Source organism: Mytilus californianus, unplaced genomic scaffold, assembly GCF_021869535.1.
Source record: "Mytilus californianus isolate M0D057914Y unplaced genomic scaffold, xbMytCali1.0.p SCAF_2, whole genome shotgun sequence".
NCBI lineage: Eukaryota > Metazoa > Mollusca > Bivalvia > Mytilida > Mytilidae > Mytilus > Mytilus californianus.
In genome coordinates, this window is record NW_026262668.1 from 16647684 (window position 1) to 16673488 (window position 25805).

A 25805-nucleotide genomic window follows, 5' to 3' on the forward strand; every position below is an offset into this window, starting at 1 on the left:
GTGGAAAATTAGCAAGATTTTTTGGTCCTTAAGGAGGTTTTGTATGAACTATGCTTCAAGTGATTACAAATTAAGTCAGCAAGTAGGACTGTACAATTAGTATCATTTGAATTCCATACTGTTTGTTGAAATATCAATTACCTAACTCCACAAATTAGCTTGCAATCAATACCCATTTTTGGAACAGAGCACTTTTAAATGGGAAAAGGAAGTCGATCTTTCAATTGAGCATGAGAAAATATGTAAAATCTAGCAAACTCAAAAGTTTGGTATCAATTCGAGATAACTGGTTAGCGGATAATATCATAGAAAAATCAGTTTCAGTTAATAAACACAAATAATTTGTCATAATGTCATCCATGTTAATATAATCATGGCGTTGTATTATTAATTTTGATAATTGTGATATTTTCAACTAATAAAAGATATTAAATGCCTAATAAATGATTTATTCTCTCGAATAACCTATATTTGGTTTCGATCACCATTCATGAGAAACATACATTGCAAAAGTTCATCAAATTTGTTGATTTACAAAAGTCTATCAAAATGACATTATATCGGAATTAGTTTTTGTTATTACTGTCATTGATAAAGTAATCAAGAGCGTAACGCATGAACAGCATTGCGAAAATCTAACTAGATCTCCATTTTATCATCCGAAAAAGCATTTAATATATTTCAAAATAACTGGTTGAACAGTTCTCTTGTTATTGCACGGACACTACATATAGCTGCATTTTTCATTCAATTGAGGGCCATAACTCCTGAAATGCAAAGATAAAAAATTTAATATAAAATTTAATCTCAATTTTGTCATCAAAAACAACATATCAGAATTTGATAAGGATTGGCTGAACACTCGCATTGAAACAAAATCACGCCCCTCTTTTCAATCAATCATGGTTCATACCTAAAGGCAAAATATCAAAACTCCAAAAATAAGCTTTACTCTCATTTTGTCATCAGAAACAGCTTATTTAAAATTAGACTTTGATGAATGGTCCTGCAATTTATTCCACGGAAACCGATGGAGCTGCCCAAATGAAAACCAGCCAATCCATGTTTACTGACATTAGGGAATTAATAGTTTGAATATAAACGAATAACCATGATTAAAATTGCCTTAGTATGAACTGACCTTAGACAGTTTTGGATATTTATTTGACTTTATAAAGTTTGGACTTAGTTTGGTCTTAGTATTATATTATGATGGTTATTCGTTTATATTTAAAGTGCTATTTTCCTTTGGTATAAAACTCTATATCTAGAATTATATTGCATATAAAAATGAAAAGATAATATTTAATATGTTAACTTTGCCAATCAGACATTTATCCACCAGAGACCAAAGGACCAGGATGTAAACAACTGTAGATCATCTTTTTCCTTTTTGAAAATCCTACTTGTTTCATTTATCCTCTCTGAAATCAATATTTATAGGTCAGGTTTCTTCCCTTTCCTTATGTTTTTCTTATTTTACAAAATTTTCATAGACTTAAAACGAAACAATGTTTGACAGTATACATTGCTACCTACCAAATAAGAAATATGTCGCAGATATTCATGATGAAAGCTGTCCCTTTTTTTTAATTGTTGGTAAAATGATATTGTATTTTGCTTTTTTCTCCTATTATTTTATCATGAGTTCGACTGGATGTGGATAATCAAATGCAAGGTCTTACTGATACAGTTTTGATGTCAATGATGTTCATTTGAATTGAGTGCTTTAAATTTTATGAGCTTAATAGAAAAGGCATTATAACAAACTATGGATAAAGAAAGTGATTAGTTTATAGGATGTAAATAAATTGAACAGTGAGTTGTCCTAATTGTGTTTGATTGTTCCTTGTCTTCATGACTAGAATTGATTCCGTTATCATTAATGATTTTTGCTTATATTTCCACTTAATAACGAGCTTATTCCTGCCTTTTTTTTAAATGAAAATAATGTTTTGAATAGAAATACTTGTTTTCGATTACAGATTTTTTCTTCCTACCCCATTTTTTTAAAATTGAATTGTATTCGATACAACGCAAGATAATTGATATCAAGGTAAAATTATTGAGATATCTTTAACTCTTTTGTAAAATTAGAAATACAGGGCGAATATGAATTGTTTCCGTGATGACCATCACTGTTCAAAATGGATCAATTTTTATGATTTTGTGAAAAGAGCCCCACCGTTTACCTTTATAATGATTCTAAAGATCATATTTCTTTTTTGTAAAAAAAATATGCTGAAAGAATTATGTTGAATATATATTTGTTTTTGTAACGTTCTATTTAACAGATTGTCTTTTTAAAGTATATTTTATTAAAAAGTCATATTACAGTAAAAGGTCTGTCAGTCATTGTGAAGTGAACTGATTATTTGATTAATTATCTGAGTACTTAAGTTATGTAACTATTGATGAAAATAGTACAGAATCTGAATTAAACACATTAAAAATGCATATCATTTTACAAAGTGTTAGGCTTAAAGGTATATTTAGAAAGTTTGTATTTTTGTATTTCTTTTAGGTAAAGTGACAATCCGATTATTACAAGAATTTTGATAACGATGACCAGACCAAAGTTTCAAAATGAAAACAATTAAGTAAATTCATTTGATTTTCTCAAATTTATTCTTACACGAGTCTCACTTAATCTGCAATGAAGCGAATAACTTTTAATACAACTATACCTTAATAATTCAATACATTAGATGGAAGTTTGTATGTTCAACTTCATAATTAATGTTTAAAGTAAACATATTAGCATGATCAAATGCTCTCTTCAATAGATGGAAATACAAGCTAAAACATCGTCTTGTCTGTTAGACTTAATTTATTGACAATACATCATCTGTTTATACTGTTGATAAAGCTTTGTCTTGTCTTCGGTCTTTGATGACAGCATCAGAATACGGTAGTACAACTTCAGTTATTTTGGAAAAGTTACACAATACTAACATCAATCAGGAAGCTGAATCTAATTCAAAATCTATTCATACAAATATATTATATAAAAGGATGTCCTGATTTCATTATTGTTGTTGAGTGACAGTCAATCTTAGCTGTCAGAGAACTGATACTTCAATAAAACTTCTTATTTGTCCCAAAGATTGTTTCATTTTGGTAATCAATCTCTAGAATTTCTCGAGTTCTTTTATTTTCCAAAAATAAAATTACAAGGACAATTGTATTACTGTTCTTGTTTTGTCTATTATAATAATTTATTTATCGAGATCTATTGTTACCTTCCATTATTGTTTTAAACTATTTTAGAAAATACATTAACGCAAACAATACCATACAATTAAATGAAATAAGGGAAAATAAAAAAAATTGAACGCCACAAAATAATTCATAAAAGATTTTTATTTTAAAACAATCTAATGAGAACCTAGTTATCACTAGGTGGACTAATTGACATTTTAAACATTTTATCATATGTTAATCCTATTGATAGCCATTTAAATAATTGCTTTATTATATTTTTCAGATTATATATCTGTTGATGATGAATTATTGCGAATTAAACTGAAATGAAGAAAAATCAACACTTCTAACAGTAAATTCGATCTGATATAAGGCTAATACTATTAATCGATTGATGTGGCAATGAGTCGTGCTGAGCGACAACCGGATTATTTAATTGTAGCATACATAGTCGTTCCGACTACGATCTTGATTCTACTGTTACTGTTGCTGTACGTCACATGTTCAAAACGCTTCCGTCTCAACTGGTATGAAAGATTTCTATTGGAAGAAAAATCAAGTGATAAAAAGTTAAGTGAACCAAAGAATATTAAATTACCACAGAAAGCATCTGTGACTAACGTTTTGTCAGCTATAGGTGTAGGTAAAGAAAGAAGATATTCAAGGGTTCATTTTAAAACTGAATGGATGCCGGTCTCACGGAAAATGGGCTCAAGCCCGAGTTCTCCTACAAGAGATGTTAGTGAAAAATTTTGGGTACCACCGGCTGTGTTAGAGAGGAAAAGAGCTCAGAGTTTGGTGCCAATTGTTCCACATCATGATAGTGATGACGGTAGGCCATTTTATCTTTTAACAATAACCCGCATCTAATATAAATAGTTATATTTAAACTGAGACATTTTTAAATAATTATAAAATGTGTCACTGACTATTTGCGTTTAAAATCTACCTATTTAAATTTTATTGAGAATGTTTACTATGATTTTAAATACATTCTTTATTCTTCGAATTTGTATTTCAACTAATATATTTTCTAAAGAGGTCGATGAATTTGTCTTTTGACACCAACAGATATATAAGATATCGATAAACGATTGTTAAGAGGGAATCAGAAAAAAATTAAATCTTAAGGACAAATACAAGAGAAAGAACAATCAAAATCAGCAAATCAGGTGTACGGATAAACAAGAAGAACAAGAAAAGAGAACACAAACATTAAAATTAAGCTTTGGGTTATACGAACCATTTAAAACTAAAAATGTTTGTCTGTATGTTTAAACGCGTATGTGTGTGTTTGTGTGCGTGCGTACGTGTATGTATATTTGAATGTATATGCATATGTCTTTGAATGTGTTATTGTGTGCATATGCATATATTGCGCATTTCTGTTTTCAAAATATACTAACATAAATGAAGAGTTGTTTTATCTAAACAGCAAAGTAAATAAAAATGTACAAATATGTAATGATCTAGTGTAAATTGCTTTGAGCAGTTACAGCTGTTGAAACATACATTAAAATGACATTTAATCGTCAATATATACATGATGTATTATAAGTGAAAAGTGAAACATATGCAAGGTCTCATTGATTTTTATCTACATATTTTTTATGAATTATTACGAAATATTGTGGAAAGTGATGCGTGATTTTTACACTGCCACGTACCGAATAAAATAAGGTGATGTGGTATGACTGCCTCTGAGATAACGCTCCAGCAAAGACCAAATGACTCTTAGTTAGTTTGTTTTAGTTTTTGTTTTTTAAATGATAAAGTATAACATGTTAAAAATTTGTTATACCAAGGTGATGAATGTCACGAAGCTAATTGCGACAGAATTTTAAGATTTTTAATATATATATATAAACACAAATATTCTGTCAGAATGAACCTCACACCTTGGTTCCGTTGAAATTTTATTGCTGTTTCCTTCTTATTCTAATTTCAAGTATAAACCAATGTTGCATCTTATACAAAACAAATCCTATCGGTGAAGAAGATAGCATTTGCTTAGAAAATTCTCGGTCATTTTTTAAAGACATTTTGGAGAGATATTTCCCTTCAGTTTTCTGTAATATCTCAACCATTTCATTCTAGATTAAAAAATAGGATATGCACGCAAACTGATAAAAATTAATTTGGTTTAGTTAAAACATTCAATGAAAATAAATCGAGACTACACGATTCTAGATATGCCAAATCAAGAAAGGATCAGACACATCTTAATGTAAAAAAAAAAAATTTCAAACTTTTTCGCGTTTTGAATATATATAAAAATCTGATCAGTAGATAAAGTTGCAATACTACTCATAAAGAACCTACATTCAAAATGGTAATTGAATAATGCATGTGATAAGTAATATCCAGGAATGTAAATGCTAAACGACTACATTTTTAAGGTTTTTTGTGCTAAGGAATATATTAGGTTTCCGTCTACGTCCTCCTTCTATTCTTGAATTGACTGCTTTTGCCTTACTTTAAAACATATTGGGGAAAATTTGCTTTGTTTCCCGCAATTCTGTTGTCACTTCATCCGTACAAACTTTTGTTTTACAGTTCAGAATTTGATATAATTTCCGGCTTTATAATGATAAACAAGAAAGCACGCGTTGTCGTGCTAAACATACCCTCACTCGTTATTGATAGTAACTGAAAACAGGAAGTGGGTGGCTGAGAGATCCGAAAAGTGAATACACATTGCAACTCATCACTGGCATGCCTCTACTCCAAGAATTAGGCTACACAAATAACTCGTTTGGATTTCTTTATTTAAATTGTTAAACGTTTCTAAACGTAAAGTATAACCCACAGAACAGATCATCCTCTTGCACATTTAGTTACAAAATCTTAAGCCTCATTTCTTTAATGAGTTGTTTCAACCACTGGGTCAAAGCAACTGCTGGTGGATGTTTCGTCCACGAGGATATCACCAGCCCAGTAGTCAGCACTTCTGTGTTGACATGAAATATCATTGATCGGTCATATTTTCTTTTTATATAAATTTATTGTTCACAAATCTTTGAATTTGTTTAAATGTTTTAAATAAACCCATCATAGATACAAGGATCGAAGTTTTGTACGCCAGACGCGCATTTCGTCTACAAAAGACTCATCAATGACGCTCGAGTCAAAAAAGTTAAAAAAGGCCAAATAAATTACGAAGCCGAAGAGCATTGAGGACCAAAAATCCATTATAAAAAATATTTTCTACCGCAGGTATATATTCCGTAAGCCGTACTTGGTAAAACTTTTTGGAATCTTGAGTCATCAATGTTCTTCAACTTCGTACTTGCATTGACCTTTAGACTATTTTAATTCGAGAATTACTGATGAGTATTGTGAAGACGAAACGCGCGTCTTGCGTACACAATTATATATAGTTCGGTATGATAACTTGTCCTTTGACTTTGTTATATGCTGATTTCGTGGAATATGTTTGATATATCGAATTAGCTTTAAGAGACACGCTATATAGTTCTAACAAGTTTGATTTAATCCAATTATGTGACACTGACATAAAAAGTAAAATAACAAAAATATTGAACTCCAAGGATTATTCAAAACGGAAAGTCCTTTTATTAAATGGCAAAATCAAAATCATAAACACATCAAACGAATGATATAAATCTATAAAAAAGAGATCTCCTTTTGCATTTCATAAAAGATAGGCAAAAGATACCAAAATGAAGAGTGTTTTACAGGAACCACCACATTAGGTTTGATCGATGTGAAATTCTAGAGAAAAGTTTCAAAGTAGCTGTGAAATTGTAAACAAATATTTAAATTAACAAACAGTTGTAATAGATAGTTTTCCTCAAGGAAAAATTAAGCAAATACTTGTTGTAAGGCTATATATTTATTAGTGATTGCTTCCAAAAAGTTAAATGCAAATGCTGCAAATGTCACACGTCTCCTTTACTGTTTAAACATACCGTCATAAGCTATTTGTATTTCATATCATTAAAAATTGAAAAAAACATGTTGAATCAATATCTGAACGTACAGAATATTTGCGCAATTAACCAATATTGCTGAAAGATTAAATTTTGCTATGTGAGAAACTATCTATTGACGTAGCAAAAATCATACATAGCATTCATGTTTTTTTTATTGTTGAGTGGAAACATTTAAGCATAAGGCGACCATGCAACTGTAGTCCGATACATCTTAATAGAAACTAATAATTTCAAATTATGTAATTGTCGCCTAAAGGAAAGTGAACATCTCGTTTCTTCGTCAAGCACCTGTTTGCTTATTCGCTATGTTCTTATCCTTTAAATATGTATTTGTGTGATTTTTGTTGTTCCTTGGAAAAAATCGTGAAAAATCCGACCACTTTTCCTTTTTATGACGAAGAACTGAAATATTGAATATAAGCTGGTTAACTAAGGTGTCAGTATTGTACAATGAAAGATATAAATGTCAAACCAATATTACTATAATCATTGTTTGCTTCTATATAAAGCGAATTTTAATTACTACGTGAAACCATTAAGATTTATCCGTTCAATTTAGCAGCTCATTACGTTGATAATTTACCTATATATCACCATTAATTAACAGAAAGGAACAACAAAATCAATACATGGAGATATATTGTTCATTTCCGACAATGTGTCAATAGATATATGACCATCATCTAGGTCCCCTTTTGTATATGCATGTCATACGAATCTCAATATAGATAAATTTGAATTTCAATTAGTACAAGGCACGGTCTGCGATATAGTTTTTTTTTTAGATTTGTGCAAAGTTCATCCATGGAATATTTGTACATTAGCACTAAAATTCAAAAATATGGATTATCTTATTAATAAAGTGATCTCTAAATGCGTTATACCTGTAAAGTTAAGTGAAAATTTGTAAGATCAAATAATTTTTTAATATGATATTATTCATATTGAATATTCCGGTATTATGTGGGATAATATCACACTAATTGATACTTACATACCAGCTGAAGCTAAACTTGATGACACATCTGGTTTTCTTTCGTTTGAGCTCTTGCGTTTGGATTTCATTTTATTTGATTCTTCTATATTTATATATATATATATTAATTTATTTGATTTATGTTCGGTATTTTACAGCTTTGATTATAATTGTAAATCAAAAACTATCTATTTGATTTTGACTGATATACCAGCTTTCATTTCCATTATAAAAATAACGAGATACTATATCAAATTTACCGGAACTTTTCTGCCTTACATTTCTTCAGGAAATCCTAATGCTAGGTAAGTCATTATAATCTGTACGTTATAATGACATTTGATTACATGATAAACATAAAATGGTCAGATTATATGTGTGCGAATATTTGAATAGACAATTGACCACCGGTGTACAATGGAGAATCATTTTATTATTAATATTTTTCGATTTGATGTCGATGTTCAGGTGTGACAATTTAATAGCTGAATTTATACTTAATTGTATCTTTCGTTATTGACCATTATCATTTATTTGTAATGAACGACTTTTCTGACTTTCGTTTATCTGCTATTAACTATCAGTTGGTAATTTTGAGTTTATTGATATCCTTATTTTTACATGTCAATGCTTTGTTATCCTCTGGGTTTATTACATTCTAACAAATGTGAAATGAAATTAAGAAGATGTGGTATGCTTGACAATGAGCCCATGAGGACCATACAGGTCACCGGATGGCCTTCAACAATGACCAAAACCCATACCGTATAGTAAACTATAATTTGCAATAGCATGACAAAATATGAAACAATTCAAAAGAGAAAACCAACATCCTGGTGAAAGCCCAAACAATAAAAAAAAAACCCAAAAAGGTTGCGGTGTACTTTGGTCCTTTTTGCGTTTTATCAGTTCTTCAACGTTTGTATTATGTTCTGGATTCAGGATTCGAGATTCACTAAAAACACATTAATTGTCGAATACACATTGCAGTAAAATTGATAAAATGATATAAGTACCACTGTCGATACCTCTACTGGTGGACTGATAAATTCTGAGGGTATCATTAGCTCAGTAGCCAAGTAGTCAGTGGATACTATAAAACAAAATAGAGAATCACTAGAAAATATCTATAATGACCGTTTATTTTAATCTGCTAAACACCCCTGATTCTAGCATTTATTAGTCTATACTAAGTAGTGCGAAATGAATTAACCGATTTATGTTTGGTACTCTAAACTAAAGTCTTCATAATATTGATGTTATCCTATATTTTAGCCTAAATATGAATATTATTGTTATTATCAGTTATTTAAGTTATTTGTAACAGAAAAGTTTCCTTCTAATACCTTAAACATATGCACGTGTCACCAAATTGAAATTGATGCATCGTATGCATTGTGTGCTCCAAAATTAGATGTACGAGTTATATACTGGTATTTTGTCAATTAAGAGCAACTTAAGGAAATAAAATCAAGCATACAATAAGTTAAAAAAAAATGTTTTATGTTTTCTACATACGACAAACTCATCGAAAAATGGTTTTCTTTGTCCAAATGAATACGCTTGATTTTACTTCTTTAAGTTGCTCTTTCGTATATGAGAGGTTTAACTAGCTTTAAAACCAGGTTTAAGGTAGCACTACAGTCTAACAATGATTTTTTGAAGATATTTTGAAGTAAGTATTATTCTGCACAGTTTGTAAAAATCCCAAAGTCATTATCATATCACAACAGGGAGTAAATTGATAATGAACTTATGTAAATAAAAGCACATGTAATTAATCTAAATATATAGGCATTTGGGAGGGGCTAATATGTCAATCATCTGTTGATACCAGTGTCCAGCTGTTAATCCCTGACCACAAGATAAATATCTCATTGCATTGCAACAAAACTAATTTATAAAACATGGAAGTATAGAACAGAGAAAAAGAAAAAGATATGAATAGGAAAAAATTTAAAGGGAAAAAATCTACCAAAATGAAAACAAAAATATGGAAAAGAGTGTGAAAGTATCTTTGAAAGCCTCTGACTGCCTGTATAAATTTCTCGTCTTTGGTCTTCTACATTTAAAGATAATTTTAGGCATTTTAACTAATTTTAAGTTTATGTGAAATTTGTTAATTCCATGAAACTCATAAATCATGTTGGACAGTCTATTTTCAAGAAGGGGATGGTCTTGATCTTTTTATGGACATGTCTTTTAATGCACAATTTTAATATTTTAGCTAATTTCAGTCATCATGTTCATATTATATTTCTTTTTAAAATTCAAATGAAAATTATTCTTTATAGTGAGAATAATGATGTTAAATATTAATTATGATGCAGCTGGCCAATCCTGTTATTCTCTTATCTTAGACTGTCTGGACAGAGGCGGAGCTTTGTCTTTATTTAATTACTACATCACAGATGTTGGTCAAATCTGTGACGTCAAACTCCCGCCAAATGCCAAGTTAGTGTTATACAGTGCACACAAAATGCAAATTTTACAGCATTAGAGCATCAAAGACACAATGTGTGTGGTTCTATTGATAAAGTAATGGTGTCAGAATACTCCTGGGGTGTTCCCAGTGGAATTTTTGTATTTATGTGGCATTTATAGGGGTATTTAAGAGGAAATTCAGTTTTAAGGTCATTTCTCAGAACAATTTTTCATGAGAATTGTAAGGAAAAAATGAAAATAGAAACTTAATGGGTGCCCCCTTTGGCTTGACTTTGATATATGTGATTGAAGGGAGTATTTTCTACAATACCGTGTCCCAGTTTTTGGATAATTTGTTTCTAAATGAATTTATAGGTCTCCAAAGATGAAAGGTGAAATGAGGTTTGGCATCCAGCAGTAAAAATAATATATCTTATTACTGGAGGCATATATCAAAAATCTGAGACACGGTTTTGTAGATTGTGAATGGTTGATTAAAGGGATGAAAACAAATTTTTACTACCATTTGACCTGAATGTGCCATTTTCATCCAAGTTGGAAGACCACTTTTTTGGCAATTAATGAGCTATATTTTGAGATTAATCATACCAAAAATGAATTTATCTATAGATTAAGAAAGAATTATATTTCAGCTTTAAAATGAGTTAAAGATTTTAAAAATCCATTGAGTAGTTTTGGAGAAATTAATCTTTAAAGACTGTTGGTTGGAGTCAGAAAATTCTGACTGTAGTGCTACCTTAATCCACCATTTTCTTACATAAGGAACTGCCTGTACCAAGTCAGGAATATGACAGTTACTAGTATTTTCCTTTCGTTTGATGTGTTTGAGCTTTTGGTTTTGCACTTTGATAAAGGACTTACCGTTTTGACTTTTCCCTGGAGTTCAATATTTTTGTTATTTTACGTTTTATAATGTATAATATGTGTGGTAATAATTTATATAACAAATGCCGAACCATATAGTAATGACATTAAAGTTACTAGATTGCTGAATTGTCATCAGCTAATGGCGTATATTAACATTTAAATATCAGATGTGAAGCGTATAATTCTTTGATATTGCAACGGGACGTTTATAGTCAGTTCAACATGCGGAACGAAATATACCCTTATCCTAGCTATGCTCATATAAAGTTAATACTGTTCGTCTTGTATAAACTACGGTTTACCCTATGAATACACACGAACGTTTCTATCAAAAAAAGTTTGTAATAACGGGGAAGGCCTGTGTAACACCAAAATTAACCACTATTTTTTTTCTTACAACATGGAATGAGTAAGGGTACATACAGGATCGGTCAGATTTTGTGTTTAAATTATACTGGATATCAAAATCTCAAACTGAAGTCACCCGACGATTCAACATTCAACACATCCCAATTTGAAGTGCATAAGCTCAAGATCGCACTACAAGTGATAGGTCACGCATCACTACTCCAGTAAGAGCGGCATATCAGGTTGTTCAATCTACGAAATCGACCATTCACTACTATACAACTGCTGCTTTTATCACTGGTTTACGGAAAACTAAGAACATTATAAAAAATTGAAAAAAATCCTTCAAAAAATTGATGAAACAATTATTGTGTATGTACCGTGATATCACAAACTTTAAAGAATTTTGCCATTTTGAATTAACAACTATTTTAACAATAAATAGCTTCTACAATCTCTCTTTATAGTATGATTTGAAAAGTGTATCGTCCAAATAATAATTGTAGTCAAGTTTATACGGAAAATCAGTATTAATTATTTAGGGACGATTTACCCTTGGGGCAAATTGAAATGACATCTGTCATTGATAAAGTTGGTTTCCTTTCCAAAGACAACAAAACTACTTCAAAAATGACAAATACAAAAGTCAAAGTTTCCTATGTTAATCAGACAATCTGTCACTTCCTTTCTTTGTGCTAAAGTAAATAATCTGTTAGCATTAGCTTGTACTTGTATGGTTATTCAGATCATCTCTTCGAGAATATAGCAGTATGTACTAGGATTATTTGAAGACCCAAGACCTAGCTAAGTACAGTTTCGCCCTTAGCACTATAAAATAATACCTTCATTGTTCTATCTCTTATTTTTTTTCCTGCTTCAACAGGGACTTTCTATACTAACGTGACTTTATAGCAAATCATTTCACATTTACGAAGATTTCTTCATAACTATATGTTCAAGTTTAACAAAAAATCGTTTTTATGAAATTTTATACATTTTTTCATTGCAAAATGCTGTTTTTCAAAAAATTTCTCGGATCGTTTTTTAAATATTGATCTTTGAACTTTGAGATATTTGTTCGTTGAATTTTCAGTAGCCGCCATCTTGTTTGATATGTAAACCATTGGTATGTTCTTCAAAACGATACGTCTAATTTTAATAATTCATCATTCTTTCAAAATCTGATATTTTTTGTCATCGTAAATGGCTATTAATCAGATTTTATATTAACAACTAATAATAATTATATAATTACAATGTACTGTGAAATACGCAAATAACTACTAGCATCATATATCAGAGATACGAAACTAAGTTTATTGTTGGGTGGTAGCTTTACACAGGCGGCTTAGTAATCAGTTAAAATCAATAGAGACGAGTCCCGTTAGTATAGAAAGTCCCTGGCTTCAATCCCACCACCACAACCACCCCCGGCCCGATCATTCAAGATTTGATTTCATGATGTTAAGAGTAAATATTCCAACTCAATAGCACATTTTTGAGAATGTGGGTTGAAATATTGTCTTGCTGATCATTTTTGCTGGACCAAGTTTCTTTCTTTACATCTTATTTTCAAATGATGAACAAAAAAGACAAAGATAAACTAAACTTTACCTGTTGATCTTCAGTTGCTGGTCATTTTTTCGGTTCAAAAATTCAGTCTATACATTATAGTTTAAAAAAAGAGAGAAGATAGTGGGCTGTAAAAATCATTGAACTTTGAACACATAAAATATGTGCAACGCGGGAAGACGGTTACACTCGTATGTTGAGATCTCAACCATCCCCCTTTTAATTGATTTAATTACAGTTCATATCAAAATAAAGCTGGATAAGTTCTACAAAAACTCACCAAATCATTAATTTTGGCTTTGATAAATTTTCACTGAAATGATCATAGTACAATATGTATATTTGCCTCAGATACACAAACAAACTAGAATTTTCAAAATGAAATTGTGATTAAATCTATCAAAATATATACATGACTAAGAGCAAACTAATAAATAAAATGCAATATTCTCCCCGTGAAGATAAACTTTAAAGCATCTTCCTTTTGAATATTGGTTATCTGATAACCCTTACCTGACAGAGCATATTTGACAACATAATAACAAGTACATGTGATCAGCGTAACTGATATATATCCATTGATGTTAAAGTATCCGATTAAAAATTGGATTTGTCATATAGTTTGCTTACAGCAGTCCATTGAATTCAATGGTACAAAAAATAAACAATGCAAAGGTGATAAATGATGAAAGCAGAAGACGGATGTTTCATTTAAAGGACATGTTAAGGATACATTTATGAGACATAACCTAAACGACATGTAATCGAAAGACATCTAGGCGTCAACATCCGGTCTCAGCAAGTGTCGATGCCATATGTCAAGCTTAACAACAGTTTGATGAACAAAATTTAGCTTAGTTGTATAAAGGTATTGGTTGAAATTATTCTATTACGGTTGTGGTTATGTTTTTCCCGCATCGAGATATATTTCTCGTATCACACTGAAATGAGTGTGACATTAATAACTGATATAAAAAATGCGTTCAAATTGGTTGTCCTATCCTAGTATAAAAGAGGCGAAGGATGCTATCAGGTGATACGAAATTGCGACATCGGTATAATTAAGGATGACTCTCAAAGGTTAAATGGATAACTCCCCAGCTTCCCCCCTTTTTGGCAGAGTAGGATTGTGATTTCGTCAATTATCTACAAAGCACTAACATGTTTCACCTGAAAATTTTCTTTTTGTCAAAAGCGTACAAAAAACTTGCAAATGTCTGATGTAAATGCTTGACACCGGGAAAAGACTAATGACAGCAAACTGTATAGGTACAATGTTTTGCGGAATTTCCCATTTTACACAAAGATAATTTTTATTAAAAGAGATATAGGTTTAGCAACTCACGAGAATTGGATATTACTTGATATCATTTTTGTTATTTAATTCAAAGAATGATAATAAACATTCAAATTGCCCGTTTATTATTATATTGAAATTAAATAACTAAAATGCATATCAATAGTTTTGTCGTTCGAATCAAAACAGAAAAAAAGCGTGACAAAAGTACGATGTTGAAGAGCAAAATATCGTAAGGTTTGTCAAATACAGCTACGGTCATCTATTCCTGGGGTAGAAAATCCTTATTTCGAATTAATTCAAAGTTTTGTAGAAAGTTGATTTATTAACATTTCCATATCAATGATGATTCATGTCAACACAGAAATGCAGACTACTGGGCAGGTGAATGGCAAAGGAGATTGTGATTACTATTATCGCGATAAAATACACTTGCTTGTGAAATCACTGTGTATTTGACCCCTCATTTTCTGAACAAAATCCGTTTTCTCCGCTTTCAGTAAAATTAAACATATTTGGCAATGTAGTATACTAATAAATCAATGTTATCATATGAAGTATTATTCTTTATAGTAAAAATTATAGGGTATATTATTTAAAGGTATTCAATCAGAATTTGTTTTTTATACGATGTTACAAAATGTTTATACATACGTTCATGTTTATAAAGTAGTTTAAATATTTACATAACTTGATATTATCAAAAGAGTTATATAATCGTCATAATTTTTATTCAAAATATTTTTTGCATTTTTGTGGTCTTTACATGTAATGAAACGTATGAATATAGCCAATATGAAATCATAATAAAATCATCATTGTAATTCATATCGTGTGCTTGGAGATTAAGTTCGTACTTTATTTGGCCTTTAATAGATATAAGAAGATGTGGTATGAGTGCCAATGAGACAACTCTCCATCCAAGTCAAAATTTATAAAAGTAAACCATTATAGGTCACAGTACGGTCTTCAACACGGAGCCTTGATTCACACCGAACAGTAAGCTATAAAGGGCCCCAAAAAATTACAAGTGTAAAACCATTCAAACGGGAAAACCAACGGTCTAATCTATATAAAAAACGAAAAACGAGAAACACTTATGAACCACCTCAACAAACGACAACTACTGAACATCAGATTCCTGACTTAGGACAGGTGCAAACAAATGCAGCGGGTTTAAACGTTTTAATGGTACCAAACCAAGACACACTATAAAATATCAACTGAAATAGCTTAACTCAATCAAAGGACATATTAACACCATTGAACATACACTGAACAAATAAATTTGACCTATGACACAATGTAAATACAAAATAAATAAACTAAGGGAAGAATAATAAAAGTAACATGTTATATCGGTACGAAATGTTAAACAATTAAAGAAAAACAATAAGCTCGAACAAAAATACCATCCATTAGCAATAACTTTAAACACAGGTAAATGAAAATAATTTTAAACCTTTTTTTGATTCGAGCGTCACAAGTGAGTCTTTTGACGACGAAACTCACGAACGGCGTACACATGTATAAGCCTGGCATCTTTGATGAGTTTTTTGTAACTTTTAGATTTTGCCTAAGGATATATTTATAGTTTGAATTATGTCGAAGATATGCATCCAATATAATTGTTATACCTCTTACATGTGTTGCGCTGTAACCATTTTCAAATTGTTTAATTTGCAGTCGATAAGATGGGACCTTAACCTGTTATATTTTGTGGTCTGAATAGTGCGAGGCGTTCCGTAAAAAGTATTTAAGCAACTTAAATGAAAGGAAATACAGTTGATCTTTTTCTGTACGATTTTGTCATGTTTGTACTGTCGAAATGGCCAACTGTGAAAATTAAAATTTTCTTCTGTATTTTCTTGGAGTAAAAACTCATCACAAATACGTTATATGCACGTATCGTCTGCATAAGACTCGTCAGTGGCACTCGAATCATCGAATAAAGGAATGCACTTTTTGTAGATATTTAAGTATGAAAATTTGGTAAAGTGAACAGTTTTTATGTTACTTTCTTTAAAGATATATGTGTTATGTCACTTTGGTATTAATTGCAACTCACTTCATAAACTCATTATTTATCTGTGAAGTATTTATGGCAATTTTGAGCATTATATTTTTTTTTACAAAATTAACTTATGTTTGAAGTTCAAGATATCAAAATTATTTTATTTTTTATTATGATTATTAGCTGCAATTTTTATACTTTGTTTGAAAATGATAATTATCAATATCTCAAAAAACAGATAATTCCTCTGTAGAAAAGTATTACTTTAATACCAATTTATCAATGAAAACCAAAACGAAAACAGCACTATATTATGAATAAAGGGAGTAAAAGTAGTTTCAGATTGCAAAATACAAAATTAGCACATTGAATTTGATTTTTTTTTTATTGTTCTCATACTAGGACAAACTCATCCAAGATTATTTACCACTTGTATTATTGGTGCGTTCAAGCAAAGTTAAAACTATTTTTTTCTAATTTCAAATTCATTGCTCCCTGTGATTTATTTGTCAAAACCCATCAATATAATCCTAATATATTTATTTTTATTACTTCGTTAAATTGCATTGTAATCCTTTATTTCTGTTTGTCTTATATTGATAGCGGTTTGTAATGTCCTATTAATTTATGACACCCTAGGGTGTAAATGTCATATGCCATTTAATGAATATCTGTTTTCTATTTATACGGCTTAAACTAACAATGCAATTTGTAAATTAATATAAACAATATGAATACATTTCAATATCAAAATCCTGTTTATTTTGATTAATAACCTTGCACCGTTAGCTTTTTATCGGGAAAAAAATAAATCGCATAAATCGATGTATATTGCAGCATGACATTCCTGTATGCTAATATTGGAATAAACGTGCGGTGTGGAACTCTCAGATAACAGCAAAATCAAACAAACGTTGTCAAAGCGGAGTCACATCAATGATATTTTCAAAGCCTATATTTTTTAGCCAAATTCCTTTTGGTGACATGTTTGACTGAATCTTTATGGCGATGGTGCAATAATAGCATGAAACGCTTATCCGGTCGACCAAACCGGTCTAGTTCGAACGTTTGGAGTTCATTCGAGTTTTTTGTCTTGATTGGTATTTACAACTCTCGATCATCGGTATCCTACTGTGCTTATTTACGCCAATTTCGAAGCAATCGTGTAACACCTTTAAAATGGACAGCACGGGTTCAAATTAAAATCATAATCTCTGTTTGGTACTTGTTCAAGTATAGCAAATTGGAAAATAAAGAATTACAATTTGCGCAAAAATTTCTGAAACATTCAAAACTCGAAAGATTAAATAAACCCTTTTCTCTACAAATTGTTCTACTAGTCAATTATTTCTGAACTATAGACGTAAAAGAACATACATGTATTTACTTTTTGCTCTACCAAATAATTCGCATCAGAATTCAAAATAATGTGGCATAATAAGGACAAGTCAGAGATCGTCTCAATATGGATAAGCTTAGATTAAGAATATATAAACGAGACTACAGTGCATCTATAGGAACAAATATATATATACAAACTGTATAAGCTTTCAGATTATGATAATAAGTGGTACACGCGCTTCATTTTCAAACTAAATATCGTTTTGTTTTACTGGTTGAAAAATGGACAATTCATCATTAACGGTGTATGTTTAAGTATTTTTACTTTTCATCGTAGCGTCGTGAACAACTGAAATCGACACATCACAAGTTTTATTCTCAACAACACAGATACGATGAAAGATACGATGTGTCTGTTAACATCTTTTTGTGATCATAGATATTAGATACCAGAATAATCCTGTAATCTGTAATTATTCCCGGTTTGGAAAATTTGTGGATTCACACGGCGAGTGATGCATGCACAGCAAGAGATGCTTAACATGTAGACGCATCTCGTCTCGCTCCTTTGGGGTTTCATTCAATACACTCAGTTATCGTTGTTTGTCTTGATTTTTTGTATTTTCTTAATATTTGTATCAGATTTGAACTCGATAAACTACTGTGGCCTCTGATTTATCAACCGCGCGCCATCGCACGTGGTCGACCTTTGAGAAAGACCTTCTATGGCTATATAAGGAAAGTTTGGTTGATTTTTAACATTTAGTTCCGGTTATATCAAACAAGTAAAATTGCATACATTAATACTGGATGTTTATGGTACAAAAGTGATCAATTACAAGTTTGAAAATCAATGAAAAATGATTGTTTCAAATTGTTATGCTCCTCATGTTTCAACAATCATTTATATATGCAAGATACATTATTGTAAATCGAACATGTATTGTGGAATAAACACATTAAACACAGACAAATGTTAGCAATGCAACTCTTAAAAATAAGAATACAATAAATTATTTACAAGATAGCATATATATAATGGATAAAACGAAAATAAGATGGATACATGTAAAACAAAAATAGAAAGAGAACGATCATTTTGATAAATAACTATTACAAACAAATGTAAAACAAAAATAGAAAGAGAACATTCATTTTGATAAATAACTATTACAAACACATGTAAAAGTATTTTTATCAATGGTGTCATTAAAAACAGAGACATTTGTTGGAAATATAATTCACATGACCAATATTATACTCTTTGTAATCACGTTTCAACGATTAAAAATTTTATCAAACTGACATCTTCATTATCCTTTTGATTACGTATATATGTAACTGTAATCATTTGTCATCAGGAATCATTTATGTGAAAACTTGCATTATTAAAGCTGTGTTTATTGAAATTAAAGTAGTAATCGTTTATGTCGTCTTCAGGGAGTTTGATCGTTGACTTAATTTATCTGTCTTCACTGGTACCAGCTTTAACATGCTGGTCTGATGTAGAGAAGAAATATTGTTGTTTGTTCTCATCCAACATAAACCTATACGTGACATACTTAATTATCCATAACTTTACATTTTTAGTGTAATATATGAAAAGGTGACCTGAATAAAAGGCATTAAATATGAATAAAAAGGCATTACATATGAATAAAAGGTATTACATATGAATAAAAGAAATAAAATATTAATGTGATAAACTTAAAATAAAATAGAGTCTATGCAAAGAACAAATATCCAGTGACTTTATGGCGCAATTAAATGGAAGTTCTAAAAACCTCTCCTCTTTTTTCATCGGGACAAACAGAAATTACATCACATTTAATTTCTATAAGCTTAGGGGAGAAACAGAGCAATAACTGACTAGACTCCTGAATTTGGTCAAACACATTAAAGGTGGATTCGAATAAATTTATTGGTATTCAACTGCCTCATTATGGTACCTTCATTGGGTTAATGAATAAATGAGAATAAAACGCTTAAATTAGCTGCAAAAATGCCTAACTATATAAGAAAAATAAGAAATTAGAACCCAAATACAAATGTTTATTTCCTGGGTATCTTTAAATAATAAGAAATATGGGTATAAGTCAATTCGACAACAACTAAACGGGACATATCTATGAATTATAAGAGATATGGGTCTACGTCAATTAGACAACAACCAGTCAAAACCGAAAACAATCAAAGACATCAAGAGGATATGTTCATTAAAATAAAATTGCATGTATGATATGTCAATCTCTATGATGCCAGGAAAATAATTGAAAATGATAACAACAATTTGCTATCAGCACAAAACATCCAAGAGTACAAAACTTTAAGATATGAACAGAGACACCCAAATGATACAAAATTCCTGAAATGGCACATTCATATGAAAATGCTGGGAGGGCCAACCTAGTTTTAAGCACCTAACCTTTTCCTTTTAAAATCAGGGAATAACAAGAATGTACGATGAATATTAGCTTGGAAAACGTTTCTACAATACAGCACAACAGACATCAAAATCAAATAAACCCTTTTCTCTACAAGTTGTTCTACTAGTCAATTATTTCTGAACTATAGACATAAAAGAACATACATGTATTTACTTTTTGCTCTACCAAATAATTTGCATCAGAATTCAAAATAATGTGGCATAATAAGGACAAGTCAGAGCTCGTCTCAATATGGATAAGCTTAGATTGAAAATATATAAACGAGACTACAGTGCATCTATAGGAACAAATATATATATACAAACTGTATAAGCTTTCAGATTATGATAATAAGTGGTACACGCGCTTCATTTTCAAACTAAATATCGTTTTGTTTTACTGGTTGAAAAATGGACAATTCATCATTAACGGTGTATGTTTAAGTATTTTTACTTTTCATCGTAACGTCGTAAACAACTGAAATCGATACATCACCAGTTTTTATTTCAACAACACAGATACGATGACAGATACGATGTGTCTGTTAACATCTTTTTGTGATCATAGATATTAGATACCAGAATAGTCCTGTAATCTGTAAATATTCCCGGTTTGGAACATTTGTGGATTCACACGGCGAGTGATGCATGCACAGCAAGAGATGCTTAACATGTAGACGCATCTCGTCTCGCTCCTTTTGGGTTTCATTCAATACACTCAGTTATCGTTGTTTGTCTTGATTTTTTGTATTTTCTAAATATTTGTATCAGATTTGAACTCGATAAACTACTGTGGCCTCTGATTTATCAACCGCGCGCCATCGCACGTGGTTGACCTTTGAGACAGACCTCCTATGGCTATATAAGGAAGGTTTGGTTAATTTTTAACATTTAGTTTCGGTTATATCATACAAGTAAAATTGCATACATTAATACTGGATGTTTATGGTACAAAAGTGATCAAGTGCAAGTTTGAAAATCAATGAAAAATGATTGTTTCAAATTGTTATGCTCCTCATGTTTCAACAATCATGTACATATGCAAGATACATTATTGTAAATCGAACATGTATTATCGAATAAACACATTAAACACAGACAAATGTTAGCAATGCAACTCTTAAAAATAAGAATACAATAAATTATTCACAAAATAGCATGTATATAATGGATAAAACGAAAATAAGATGGATACATGTTAAACAAAAATAGAAAGAGAACGATCATTTTGATAAATAACTATTACAAACAAATGTAAAACAAAAGTAGAAAGATAACGATCATTTTGATAAATAACTATTACAAACACATGTAAAAGTAATTTTATCAATGACGTCATTAAAAACAGAGACATTTGTTGGAAATATAATTCACATGATCAATATTATACTATTTGTAATCACGTTTCAACTATTAAAGTTATTATCAAACTGATATCTTCATCATCCCTTTGATTACGTATATATGTAACTGTAATCATTTGTCATCAGGAATCATTTATGTGAAAACTTGCATTATTAAAGCTGTGTTTATTGAAATTAAAGTAGTAATCGTTTATCTCGTCTTCAGGGGGTTTGATCGTTGACTTAATTTATCTGTCTTCACTGGTACCAGCTTTAACATGCTGGTCTGATGTAGAGAAGAAATATTGTTGTTTGTTCTCATCCAACATAAACCTATACGTGACATACTTAATTATCCATAACTTTACATTTTTAGTGTAATATATGAAAAGGTGACCTGAATAAAAGGCATTAAATATGAATAAAAAGGCATTACATATGAATAAAAGGTATTACTTATGAATAAAAGAAATTAAATATTAATGTGATAAACTTTAAATAAAATAGAGTCTATGCAAATAACAAACATCCAGTGACTTTATGGCGCAATTAAATGGAAGTTCTAAAAACCTCTCCTCTTTTTTCATCGGGACAAACAGAAATTACATCACATTTAATTTCTATTAGCTTAGGTGAGAAACAGAACAATAACTGACTAGACTCCTGAATTTGGTCAAACACATTAAAGGTGGATTCGAATAAATTTATTGGTATTCAACTGCCTCATTATGGTACCTTCATTGGGTAAATGAATAAATGAGAATAAAACGCTTAAATTAGCTGCAAAAATGCCTAACTATATAAGAAAAATAAGAAATTAGAACCCAATTACAAATGTTTATTTCCTGAGTATCTTTAAATGATAAGAAATATGGGTATAAGTCAATTCGACAACAACTAAACGGGACATATCTATGAATGATAAGAGATATGGGTCTACTTCAATTAGACAACAACCAGTCAAAACCGAAAACAATCAAAGACATCAAGAGGATATGTTCATTAAAATAAAATTGGATGTATGATATGTCAAGCTCTATGATGCCAGGAAAATAATTGAAAATGATAACAACAATTTGCTATCAGCACAAAACATCCAAGAGTACAAAACTTAAGATATGAACAGAGACACCCAAATGATACGAAATTCCTGAAATGGCACATTCATATGAACATGCTGGGAGGGCCAACCTAGTTTTAAGCACCAAACCTTTTCCTTTTAAAATCAGGGAATAACAAGAATGTACGATGAATATTAGCTTGGAAAACGTTTCTACAATACAGCACAACAGACATCAAAATCAAGACTACAACTAAAACTGTGATGGACAATACCATACTAATGAGTCATCGCAGCTGTGGGATGCAAAATCAAAGTATTACACCTGCTGATCTTAATATCATGTTTCACTCAAAGGTACAGTACAGGAGTATTATGTAAATTAAACTTGAAACCTCAAGTCTTTTTTTGGATTACATATAAATCAAATATTTTCACTTTTTACAAATATTTTATTAAACCAAAAAGGTTTTCGTTTTCAATATGACTGTTAAAAATAAAGGGCCGTGTCTGCTTCTCTGAATAATTTCGCCGATTCGGCTGTATTTAATTGTTACTTTGAAGACAATGTTATGTCATTTCTAAGCAAAATCAAGACATCTCGTGACTTAATTGATGTGAGTTACCGAACACTATCTCTCATACTCAAGATGTTGCCGGATCTTCTGGTGTGCCTCTAAAATTATTTTACACACATAATTACAATCAACAATTATCAGAATCTGATATTTTCTGTGGACTAAAAACACTTAAACCTAGATCAAATACAAAATGCAATATAAAAAACAGACATATTTTATCAATTTTCTATACTTTAACAAATTTCTTTTCAATTCCTTTAATAAAAGTATTATTATTTCTTTTATAAAACCATAACGTCTATAATGTAGTCATTATTTATATGTCTATGCATTACATAGAAGCTGTTTCGCATATAATGTTTTAGGAATCATAAAATTTGATCAGACAGAAAAACCGCTAACCCGATAATTATGTTTTTGTTGTTAAATTTTGCATAGGACAAATATCAATATTTTGCTTTTATTAAATTATGAACCTTTTACTAACATTCCAAGTAATATTGAGAAATCTGTCTGGGAGAGGTTGCTATGTTTATAGAAGAACTTTTATTATTACCAATTTAGGTATTTTATATTGGATTTTTTCTTAAACGAGGTCGTTGATCTACATAGTTGGAGACTTATCTTATTTTGAATAACTATTCCTTTCTGAGAAAAAAAGGAAACTAATGATTTTTAAAATGGCTAAAATGTTTTAACCAGTTTTGTATGCTTCTTCATGAACGTGAACAAAACTTTTGAATGTCCGATAAATCTGACAATTCTGGTTTGAGTTTAATATACAGAATTCGTTGTTTTCGAGTTGTTTTTCTGCTGAATTTACTTTCACAAGGAGCTCAAATTTAAACTTGCATTAATTCTTTTTAATAAACTCAGAAAATTGTCAATGTCATAAATAAAGGAAACAGTAGTATACCGCTGTTTAAAAGTCATAAACCGAATAAGAGAAAACAAATCCGGGTTACAAACTAAAACCGAAGGCAACACATCAACTGTAAGAGGAAAACAACGGAACAACAGAAAAACTAAACTGCAACAAAAAAAAAACGCCAACATACATAGAAACGGACTATTTGATAACAACTGCCATATTCCTGACTTGGTACAGGACATTTTGAGAAAAAATGGTGGGTTGAACCTGGTTTTATGGCTAGCCAAAATAATAATCATAAATGACTGTAAGTAACAGTACTCCGACAATATACCTGAGGATAGATTCAATTTTTGATGAAGTTGTTTACCTTCATATATGCACATTTTTAGTTATTTACGAACCCCTGTCAAATTCAAAATATGCTAAACATCTCTGTTTTCATCTTAAAAGGTTCGATTGAGGTGGAACTAATGAATCTTCAATGTAAACTTTATTCTCCATATTACTGACTTGTCAGTTAAATATAGTTTTGAATGATCTGTACTTATGTGATTCAAGGCTATGTGTTAGACCATATTATGCAGAATGAATTTACTGAACAATTAGCATAATTCTTTGCTGGTTCGTTTTACGACAGGTTAGACAGACCTAATCAGATATTTTAATGTCGACCTCATAAATAATCGTATCAAATCTTATTGGATAAATATAAAATTTCTTATTCTTTATCAAAGTAATAATTCTTTTGAAGACATCTACACACAGCATATATGGATTAGCATACAAATATATTGGAACAGTAAAGTGCTCTTAGGTTAATAACAACTTGAATATTTTTAATGTAGACATATTTCTTACTTCCTCTGATTAACAATATGAGTGTAAATTGTCATTTGGTCAGTGAATCATTTTAACAATATGTTTGTTACAAAAATCTCTTTAGTCGAATTATGGAACTAAAATGATAACTGCATGTAAATACATATCTGACCTTATGAACAATAAAAATCAAAGCACAATTCGTCTGAAAGTTTCTTTTTTGTCGTTTGGTTGCTGTTTAATTGACGTATAACCTACATCTTATTTGAAATACTGAAAAAAAATCCAATATACCGTCTTTCCTGTTTTAGACTTTTTCCGGTTGCAACGGCACAAGGCACTCAGGCAAAGGCTTTTTTATACTCTTTTTATGTCTGTTTAGTAACAAAGCTACTCGTGTATTTATAAATCTGTGGTTTTTAAAACGACTGGCTCCTAGTGTTATCTTTTTTCAACGAAAGTGTTTCTAATGCTGAAAATAAGGAAGGCGTCATTATGTTTTAAAGTATAATTGCATTATCCGTTTTTTTAAAGTATTAATAATTCTATTAGAAATATCTTTTTAACAGTGTTTTCATAACTATATTTATTAGGTTTCTGATACTTTTACAACGACTTAAGCTATATTGAATCACATAAACTGTGGATTAATAGCATAAATGTTTCTGATAAACATGGTTTTA

General features: G+C 30.4%; 1 protein-coding gene and 1 long non-coding RNA gene across 2 annotated transcripts in view; one reads left to right on the top strand and one right to left on the bottom strand.

Moving 5' to 3' along the window:
- Positions 1–620: 620 nt before the first annotated feature.
- LOC127729353 (uncharacterized) lies at positions 621–13785 on the bottom strand. Its single transcript, XR_007994595.1, has 4 exons — positions 13649–13785; positions 9165–9229; positions 2688–3744; positions 621–767 (listed from the first exon to the last, which is right to left on the bottom strand). It is a non-coding gene; the product is annotated as an uncharacterized LOC127729353 (long non-coding RNA).
- Positions 3607–25805, top strand: part of LOC127729352 (synaptotagmin-1-like) — a 72778-nt gene continuing 50579 nt past the window's right edge. The window contains exon 1 of the mRNA XM_052237127.1: positions 3607–4036. Within this exon, the coding sequence (XP_052093087.1) occupies positions 3607–4036 (430 nt within the window). The remainder of the gene's footprint in view (positions 4037–25805) is intronic.